The sequence below is a fragment of the Phalaenopsis equestris genome, unplaced genomic scaffold, assembly GCF_001263595.1.
Source record: "Phalaenopsis equestris unplaced genomic scaffold, ASM126359v1 Scaffold000002, whole genome shotgun sequence".
Taxonomy (NCBI): domain Eukaryota; kingdom Viridiplantae; phylum Streptophyta; class Magnoliopsida; order Asparagales; family Orchidaceae; genus Phalaenopsis; species Phalaenopsis equestris.
In genome coordinates this window covers 68,068,714-68,079,569 of record NW_018164444.1, presented here as the reverse complement: position 1 = coordinate 68,079,569, position 10,856 = coordinate 68,068,714, and the positions used below count along the sequence as shown (strand labels likewise).

The 10,856-nt window shown below is 33.7% G+C and overlaps 1 protein-coding gene and 1 long non-coding RNA gene across 2 annotated transcripts; one reads left to right on the top strand and one right to left on the bottom strand.

Moving 5' to 3' along the window:
• The first annotated feature begins 487 nt into the window (after window positions 1-487).
• On the top strand, window positions 488-9,670 carry LOC110036743. The gene is made up of 2 exons (XM_020741269.1): window positions 488-863; window positions 9,503-9,670. The coding sequence occupies exons 1-2, from the start codon at window positions 544-546 to the stop codon at window positions 9,510-9,512; spliced, it is 330 nt and encodes a 109-aa protein (XP_020596928.1). The 5' UTR covers window positions 488-543; the 3' UTR covers window positions 9,513-9,670.
• LOC110036750 lies at window positions 9,562-9,973 on the bottom strand. The gene is made up of 2 exons (XR_002295260.1): window positions 9,715-9,973; window positions 9,562-9,681 (listed from the first exon to the last, which is right to left on the bottom strand). It is a non-coding gene; the product is annotated as an uncharacterized LOC110036750 (long non-coding RNA).
• Between the last annotated feature and the right edge of the window lie 883 nt (window positions 9,974-10,856).

Here is a 10,856-nt window from a genome sequence, read left to right as displayed (position 1 = left end):
AATAACACATGAATAACACACAATAACACTTGAATAACACGGGAAATATTCCCGACAGAGAAAAAACGGCGCAGTAACATGGAGGAATATTCTCTCCCGTAATATTCTTGTGTTATTGTGTGTTATTCATGTATTATTCATGTGTTATTGTGTTATTATAACACCAGAAATATTCCCAGGACACAATAACACATGAATAACATGAGGGGAATATTCCTCGTATTACTGCGCCGTTTTTTTTTTCTGTATCGCGCGGGGTATCGTGGCATGATTTCATTGGCTACGCACGTTACTCTACGTGTGTACTACTGATGTAATATTTTTTCCTAAAAAAATAGGCAAAAATGATGCCAACATTAATTATGAATAAAGGTCAAACATTATTCCACATATTTGATTTATAATTCTAATTGACATCAAAACTTGTTATAATTAGGTTCAAATGAGGTTTTGATTAATGGGTGAGATAGATTTTCCAGCGTAATTATTTTGCTTTTTATATCAGCTAACAATCAATCTCCCCTCTGTTTCCGCCGCGCAGCAATGAATCGCTTTATCAGGACCCTATCGTCGTCACTTTCCTTCCGGAGGACGGCGGCGCTGCCGCCGGAGACTGATGGATACCAGATGCAGTTGATTCGTGGGATTAGGGTTAAGGTAATAAATGACAATTTGGAGCAAGCGCTGACCTTTATGGAGAGGAAGATGAAGTCTAGCGGAATGGAGAGGCTTATCAAGCGCCATACTGACCATCACATTAAGAACTCGGAGAAGCGCGTGCTTGCCCGCAAGAATCTCGAGCTTCGGATCCGATCCGAGGAACTTTCACGCAAACTCCGCTCCATCCTAGTCAAGAAGATCAGGTTTGGATCGTAGTAATATTTACTATTCATTCTTGTTTTGATCTTCTGCTTCTTTTTACTTACCTATTTATTGAAAAATATTTGATACTGGCAAGAAAAAAAAGACTTCGAAATTTGCTCGCGCTATGGTTTCTGGGGGTGGGAGTTTGATTTAGGTAGCCTTTGAGAAGAGAATGGATTCATTATTAGTTGAGATTTTGTGGAGATTGTGAGGTTTTGTTGTCATTTTAAGAAATTTGGTCATAGAAGATGAGTATGTCAGCTCATGGCAAAGTTTGTATCACGAGTTTAGTTTTGGAAAAAAAAATGTCTACCGAGAGTAGTAATTGGAGACTGCGTTTGGAAAGAATAGCATCCACTGTTATGACGAGACACAGTTTTGCAGAATATGAAAATTTTGTCATGATCGTAATTAAGATCATATTGGTGTGGGTAGATTATGGTTGTTAGTGATCAATGGAAATATTTTGTTGTACTTTCTATTATATGTAGAAATGAACTGTTTTGAAAGCAATAGATTTTGTCAAGTTCATTATCATAATTATGTACCAATTAGTGGTAATATTGGTATATAAACCTTTATAAAAGGGTACATTTCATTTTAATGCTCAGTTTTAAGCCTAAGGTAGTAAGGTTTTTTGTTTAGTTGGGTTGTTTGAAGAGAACGAAGATGAAGAAGCTCTATTGCAGGCAGTCTCTGGTGGTTTTCGCCAGAAAAAAAGACTACTCAATAAGAGGTTAATTTGTCCAAGGTCATAATAAAAACTTTGGAGAATTATTCTTTTCTTGCAGAGGGCTAATATAGTGAGCAGTAGGCTATTCCTTTTTTTTTATTATTGGCACTTTGTCTGTTGGATTGTGTGGTTTGTTGAATTGTGGAATATAAAGGATTTATGTTCTTTAGGTGGTTTCAGAAAAGCATATATACCTTATGTTTCTTTCTGAATATGTTTGTCATTGATTGAAGGGCATTAAGTTATGATTTTTAAGGTTATTTCATTCAACATTGCCTTCTGCTTGTTGATAGGTTTTAGGTAGCTGTAGTCAAACATATATAAATTGTAGATCCCCCTGACGCATTCATGCCATCTCGTCCCACCCGAAGACGAAGGGCTTCGACTCCTCTGTTCCATCGTCTTTGCGGTTCGGTGGTTCGTCTCTTCTGCGCTTTCGATTTCGCACGTCGTCTCTCCTCTATCTGCGCAGTTGTCTGTAATTCCGCGCTCGTAGAAGAAGGGGGGTACGCTCCTCTGTTTTCGTCGTCTACTTCGTCTAGTTGCGCCTGTGCTCGCTGTTCTTTGTATGGCTGATCATGCTCTGCGGCTCCGTTTCCTGCTTCTGCAGTGTCGTCTTGCCGCGGTTCTTTTGCGCGGCTTTTCTCGAACTAAGGTTTCGACTCTGTCAAGCTCATCTGCGGTTCCTGTCTGCGGTTTATTGTCTTCTGCGCAGCGCCCCGCCCCAACCTTTTCGGCCCTCTGCCCGACTTGCAGTGCTTCTCTCTTTGTTGTGATGGAGCTTTCTTCTTCTTCTTCGGTTCAACCTGGAAAAACCTCATTTGCTCACGTTGTGGGTAATCCTCAGGGGAAAACGACGGTTGTGTTCCCCTTCCCCTCATGTTATAAGGAGAATCGTGATGGTACAAGTAACTGCCCCTTTGTTAAAAATGTAAGCAGGAAAATTGAAAGACAATACACTTTTTCTCTGAGTCATAAATTTTAACCTTGACTGACAAATTCAAGTTTTCTCTCATGGAAAATTTCAGTGGGGACACCCACCTATGGAGGTTATCAGGAAAAGTTTTGATGACCTCAAATTAGCAGGAAAGTAAAAAGTAGGGCTCATGGATGGGAAACATGTTTTGATTCGGTTAACCGTGCCTGAAGACTACACTCAGATTTTCTCCAAAAAATATCTTAACATTGTTGGTAAACCTATGAAACTACTCAAGTGGTCTCAGTATTTTGACCCAAATCATGAAACTCCCTCTATACCGGTATGGTTTAGTTTACTTAGTCTCAAGCTGCACTTTTTTCACCATCAGGTTCTCTACTCTATTGGGGCTATCATTGGGGATCCTTTGAAGTTAGATTTGCCTACTTTCAACCTAATCAGACCCTCGGTGGCCAGAATACTTGTGGAAAAGGATATTACTTTACCTGATGTTACTGAAGTCTAACTGGGCACAACCCATAATGATTATTGACAACAAATCGTAATGGAGCACAGACCCCTATATTGTACCCACTATAAGATGTTTGGTCATGTCATTGATAAATGCCACAAGTTTCTTCCAAATTTGAAATCTAAGGTTCAAGTGAATAAAAATGGGTCTTACCCCACTATTTTGGACATTCTTGTTCCACCTGGGGAAGATACTACCATATAGGAGGTGTTTGTTGCCCTTGAGGAACCCCCCATGACACTGTTGTTACTGTTACTGCTAGTGATGTGACGCTGGCACCTTCAAATCTCATAGAAAACAATACTGATGGACTATTACCTACAAATGATAGTGTTCAGATTGATAATCAGGAGAGCCTCGTAGCTCCACTTCTTCAGGAAGTATTCGGTGTAGAGTTATTGTGGGTACTACGGTTGGTAATCCTTCTGCTTCAACTCTACCACCCCACCAAACTGATTCTTTGGAAGAGGAATGACAGGTCTATTCCAGGAGGAAGAAGAAGAATGGAGGCCGACTCTAGCTCGGGAACATATTGGATGATACATTGGTTACTACTGGCAATGACAATCATCTTACCAGCTTATTAGCTTGCTCCTACCCTAGAACTAGAAGCAGAGGCAAGACCAAATTAGGTCGCTCTCTAGACACCTAATACTATGTATTTCGGCACTGTTAGACTTTTTATTTAAGTATCTAATGTATTTTTATGTTTTTTTTTTTTCTAGTTTTGAAATCATTTGTGGTTTTTGTGTGGGCAGGGTGCCATGCTAGGGCCCTTCCACACATTGTCTCTGTATATTTCTTTCTATTTAATATATTAGCCTTTTTGGGCTTTCAAAAAAAATATATATATAAATTGTAGATCTTTTATAGTATTAAATATGTTGCTCTTTCCTTGTGAAATTAGGCAAACTCATTACCCGCCTTCTTTTGTTAAGCCAATGGTGGTATTGCTTTCCATAATTAAGAAGATGTATGTATCTCTTCTAAAAAATGCGATATTGGCATCTCTGAAATGATAACATGCCCAGCAGCCTATATCATACACTTCTTCAGGTGCTATATTCCCTGCTCTTCATCTTTTGCACAACAGTAGCTTAGGCTCATGAGCAATTTGGTTTATGTTTGAGCTTGGTTCCTAAATTTAAAAACATGTTTTTGCTTAACTCTATAAACTTCTCATTTTTCAGAGTTGAACTCAATTTAATTTTGTTCGCAAAGCTAATGTTTGTCTTAGTTGAGCTAGCTTTGATGAGCTTATGTCGAATTGAACTTGAAGTAAACATGAACAAAACAATCAAATCTAAGAAAGTTATGAAAGTGGTTAGCATGGATTAATATATTTGTTACTAGCAATATTGAGTCAATTACAAGAATTTAGCATCATTTGAGTTTGCGAAATTTTTTATTGAAGAACATTAAAGAACTATAAAAATCATTTAATCATCAATTGGTACATTGAAAATATTCTCAATGGATGGCTTTGATTACACGTGTGTAATTATGATTTTCAATTTAATAGGATTTCAAATGATAAAAATAAATTCTCGGGTTGTTGATATTTATATGTCATTTAATGTTTTTAGTTGGTGATATATATTGTTTAAACTAGAGGTTAGGTTGACTTTTTGTGCAATGTGATTATCCTTCTTTCACAAATTTGATGAGTTTTTAAATTATTATGAAAATTCATGGAATCCTATTCATCTGCTAATTTTATGTCAAAGATCAAACTTGGTGGTCAGATTATGAGTTTGAAGACTATATAAGGTGACAAACCCAAGAAATTTAGGGAGGAAAATGACATGGGAAATTTGACTTTCTTATGCGTCATAATAGCCATGATTAGCAAAATATGACCGCTATTTAATCCATAAATAAATATGCCCAAAATTAAGTTTGGGCTAAATTATTCGCTATAGAAATAAAATTCAAAGCCATGAATCAAGAGTCATGTGAGCTTTCAATCAAAAGCTGCTCAACTATCCTTTTCCATGACCTTTTATGTCTTCGACAATCACAATGCATGTGTTATTGATCTATGGTTAAGCTTCATAGCAGTAGCGTCCACTTACCAATCAACTTTTTGATATCATATGCTTTGTTATTTATGTATGAATACTCGGTTTGCACTCGAAATATTGAACCCATAATGATGTTAGACATCATATAAGCTGCTACAAATATGAAAAATTTATTAGAACTATTTTCAAACTTTATTTGAACATTCAAATAAGGTTCAAAAATAATTCACACAAGGTTTGAATAAAGTTTGAATAATATCAAACAATGTGAATAATGCTCAAACAAAGTTTGAATAATTTTCAAACAGAGTTAAAAAATTTTCAAGCAATTTTCAAAGTGATTTGAGCAAAAGTTGAACAATGTGTGACAATGTTTGAGAAAAGCTCAATCAGCATTTGAGTATGGCTCAAATATGGTTCAAGCATGATTTTTAATCATTTTATATTTTTTTTAACGATAAACTCATTTGAGCTATTTTTTTATGTGTAGATTTTCACTCTTGTAATTTTTGTACAGAGACATACACTTCTTAGGTCATATATGAAGTTAGGAATGTGACGGAGAAAGTGGTTAAATAATTTGATATCAGTTTTTATCAGTTCTTTTAAACTTTTAAATTGTAGTTCTCTTAGGAACATCAATTTTTATTAATGTTGGTTGATGATGGTGAAAATGAGGGATATTCTATTATGTTCGACATTTAGTATAAGAAGAAAACATTTGGAATTGTGGAACTTGCTTTGTTTATTGGATTGGAGTTTGGTGAATTTTTATTTGAAGTGGAATTTATGAAGATGAGCGCAAGTATTAGGTTAAGAAATAACTTTTTTGATGGAGCTAATAACTTCAAGGATACAACCTATATGAAGCATTCATAGAGTACGTTAAGATAGATGATGTGTTGAAGTTTGGCTTATGTTACCTTATTGATGGTAGGTTTCTCAGCTACAATAAATAGTGCTATTTTTTAATAATATAATTGCTGTGGTTTGAAATGAGGAAGGATTCTTTGGCTACTATTGGGTATGCTATCATAGGAGAGGATACTAGGATGGTTAAAAAATGATATGGTGCCCTATGATAACATTATCTTGAAGAAAAATGCTCTAGGTTAGCATATTATAACTCAATATTTCACATCATTACAAGATTGTACTTCTGAATTTATCCTTGAGCTAGGGATAAATTGTGGTGTTTTTTTGGAGAGAGTGCACCGAAGAATTTATCCTTGAGCTTACGCCTAGTGCCCATTTACTGAAGATTCTAACACTTAAGCCTGGCATTTCGCAAAGCAAGCTTACGCCTTGTTAAGCTATTCAGGGCAATTAGCTTGGGCATGAGCTTGCCTTTAGTTCTCTTAGCAATCTATGTAATATGATTAATATACGTAATATGATTAATATGATTAATTAGATGAATGTGATTTATTAATGTCTAATTAGTATATTAAATTAGTCATAACTGATGAGCCTTACTAAATTTCTTAGCTGAACTAAACTAGGCTTCAAATAAGATTTTCCTTCTCACTGCAAATGTCTTTTGATATAAAATGAAGGACACCTCTTTTGCTCCCTTTAGATGACACCCCTATCATACTGCTGCTTGTTACATACCCTAATCAACCGTCCTATGAACAAAATTTAATATTGTGATGCAAGACAAACCCATTTAATACGCATTTACTTATTTTGATGAATGTTATTCCATAAATAATTTGCGTTAAGTTGTTCTAATTATTCCATTTATATAAAAATATTAATGAATTCATAATCTTTATTTTAATTCCTGATTAATTTAATGTATTAGTTTATTGATTATTTAGTTAATTTACAAGGAATCAACTGATTATAGTTGGCCTAACTAATTCAAAAGTATTGTTATTAAGCTCTAATCTTTGTAACTAATTATATTAATCATTATGTAACCCATATTTAGAATAATCATATTTATGTATATGTATTAATATGTTATTTTAATTTATATTTAAATTGCCTGATTAATATATTAAAATAACTTTTTTAATATTTTTGTTATTAATTGCTATATAGGAAAGTATTAGATTGATAAGTGAAACAAAGAAACAAATCAACTGTTTTAATATTTCGCTTTGCCATCTCCACATATCTTCAAGATAACAATATCTTCCCAATGTAAAATAATGTGAAACAAATCAACAAATCTTTTGATAACTATTACAAAATCGCCCCTTTTTCATCGACCTCATACTTGGCATAAATCAACTAAGGATTTTCTTATTTTATGTTCCTCTCCAGCCATCACTCATCCCTACAATCTATTCAACTCGAATCAATGGCAAATTTATTTGTCTTAAACATCGCCGCAATCTTTTTCAGAGTTTTCTAAGCCTGATATTACAAGTTTTTCCACTGAAACATGGGGCGGCCTTAGTTCTTATAATGGCAACAACGAAATGATTATTTACTATTAGTTGTTAGTTGCTCTAATCTGTTGATTTATGAAATGATTATTTACTATCAATCAAATTAATGCGTCAACAAACTTGAGCTTGTCATCATTTTCTTAACAAAATTTAGGCGTTAACTTATGTTTTTGGCCAATCTAATGACTTTAGTTTGCTTTAAACTTGGTTTATCTTGTTCGTGCGGCAACATGCCTTAATGTTCATTCAAGTCATCACAAGTAAATATTAATTTATTCTAAAATTGGTTTTAAACTTAAGTATATTTATAGCATCCTTATGAATAATTATGCTCATTTTATGTATAATCCTATTTACTTTATGTATAATCCTATTTACTTTTAAAGATTGATCTATTTAGTCATACTTTACTAGGGATATAAAAAAAACTCGTTTTTCGCGAACAACTCGTATTCAACTTGTTATGTGGGTCGTGTTCGAATCGCTCGTTAACTAAGCAAACAGAACACGAACAAATATTTTATGCTTGAATTATAAACGAGTCGAACACAAATAATCTTTTGTTCAATCGTGTTCAGCTCGTTTTTGCTTGAAATAAGGAAATTATATATATTATTTATAAAATAATATATTATATATATTTATATCTGACTTTAAATCATAACAGCTTAAATGGTCACGTGGTTCTGTGCCTTATATTGCATGCGAATTGTGTAGATTCGAATGCAACACCATATATTTATTTTTCTAATTAATTTAAACGAACCAATTTCAGGCCGAACACGAATAAGAATATGCAAATCGAGCCAAACATAAACACACTATTCAAGAGCTAATTTTGAACTTAGTTAATTTCGAACGAGTCGAACACGAGCCAAATTTGAGCTCGCTCAAGCTCGTCTTGTTTACAACCCTATACTCTACCATCATCCTTACCCTTCCTATTTTATCTTTAGTTTCTTGCAATCATATTTATTATATTTCCAATTATTTTATTTGCCAATTCTCCTATGTTCTCGTATAAGTTTTTAACATAAGATGGCATATTTTATTTTAATTTCATTAGTTATAAATCCTTACTTTACTTTTATCACAATGGCCGCGTGCCACTAGTTGAGGACATGCCCAACATTTACCTACTAGCATTCAAACATATTATGTTGTGCTGCATCACCTATGAGTATCACATAATTAATACTTTCATATTTCTCCACGATTATATTAGGTCGTGGAGTATTAATTTTGAATTTATTTCATTAATTTTGCTCGAGAAGGGAAATTTACATACATGACACAATTCTCATGTATTTACATATCTAACGCCCAAAGTTTGATATTTATATTTATAACATCTTGGCGTCATAAACCTATTCATAAAAGATTACATTTCACTTTTAAAAAGATAGTGATGGTGGTATTTCTTAGGTGATTTTAAAGATTCGAGTGGTATTTATGTAAATATGAATGCTTAGGTATTAGATGGGTAAATACATGAAAATATGTATGCACGCCACATTTGAGATCTTGTATGGGAGCAACCCTCTCATTACACTTGACTTGGTACCACTCCTTACATCAGAGATTAGTGAGGATGCTGAGGAGAGAGTGCAAGAGATTCAAAGGTCACACGAAGAGGCGTGAAAGGAGATCACCAAGCAGAACCGTAAGTATCAGACATAGGCAAATAAAATGAGGAAGAAGGTGACTTTCCAAGGGGGGGATCTAGCATGAATTATGTTGAAGGAAAGGTTTTCGGTAGGATCATTTGGGAAACTCAAGCTTAGGGTAGATTAATCTTTCAGGATCTCAAGTGATTGAATGGCAACGCTTAATATTGATCCAATTATTAAGCTTTCATCAAAATTATCATTTTCCCATCCAGATTTGGGTCTATTTTTATTATTTATTTATTTATTTGAGTTTTTGGTTGCTGAATAATGCCAATGTTGAATCTCATGCTATCTTATTTATCCTTTATTTTGTTTTATTTATTTATTTATTTTTTTTCATTCTATTAATTGTCTGATGCAGGGGCCTATGAGGATTGAAGCTCTAATGGGGAAAAGTAAAATTGGAAGATAAAGCCTCTATTGTGTTTCATTAGCCTGCATATTGATGCCAATGGACTGTAGCTGTTTATCTTTTAGCTTATTTACTCAGGGCATTTACATACGTAACACCCAATTCTTAGATATTTACATATCTAACACCTAAATTATCTAACACCTAAATCTTGATAACACCTAAATCTTGATTTTTTACATTTATGCCAACCAAATCTTTCATGTCACGTCAGAAGTATAGTTTTTGTAACTTTTAAAATGTGAAACACTTTTTCATGTATGGGCAGGGTGGCATATATGTAAAAAAATTGAAATTTAGGCCTTGGGATATGTAATTAAATAAGAATTTAGTGGTAAATATGTAAATATTCCTGCTTTCTCTTCTTCTTCTTATTCTTTTTTAACTTGTCAAAGGATTAACAAGGCTATTTTATTAACTCCGTCAAATTTTGTTCTGGAATTAGAGTTGTTGTGAAATTGGAAATTGATTCAAATATCAAAAAGATTTTTTTTGAAAAATAAGTCATTTTTTTTAAAAAAGATGGTGGTCTTTTTTTATGTGACATGAAAGATTTAGGTGATATAAATGCAAAAAATTGAAGGTTAGGCATTAGATATGTAAATACGTATGAATTGGGTGGTAAGTGAATGTATATAACGCTTCATTGAGAATCAAGACCCTTAATAACTAAGGGCGAGAAGGGGGGAAAATATTGTATACTTATTAAGTATATACTTACGATGGTGGATGGAGCGACAACGTTACACATAAGTGAAATTATGATGACTCGGCACTCCATCTACCCTTGTAAGTACATACTTAATAAATATGCATTATTTTCTTGAAGAAGGAAGGCCCGAGATACCATGTGCCAGCTATTGAAATTTATATTTTTGCCAAACTTCTGAAAATCTCAGAAGTTGCTCTTGAATTTTTTGTTAGATTCTCATTTTCCTGCCCTCTTTCTCTTATTATTTTACTGTTATGTGCACTTTGTCAATCTTGTTAGTAAAGTTTTGGTATCACCCAAGGACAAATTGTATCTAATATGCCAAAATATACAGTGAGTATAAATAATACTAAAAAAATATAAAACAAAAGTTGTAAATAGTGAAAATTAGCAACATAAAGAAGAGCCAATCAATATAGAACATCAAGATTTGAAATATGTGTTGCGTCAAGTGGAGTCTGCTCCATGTGGCTTTGAGAGGTAGAGAGAGATTGTTCTTTCTTGTAATTGTTGAGGTGATCGACGGGTGTTATTCCTCAAGCTAATAAAATTCTCTGCAATTCGGTGGATATGACAAGTTTGTCGTACAAC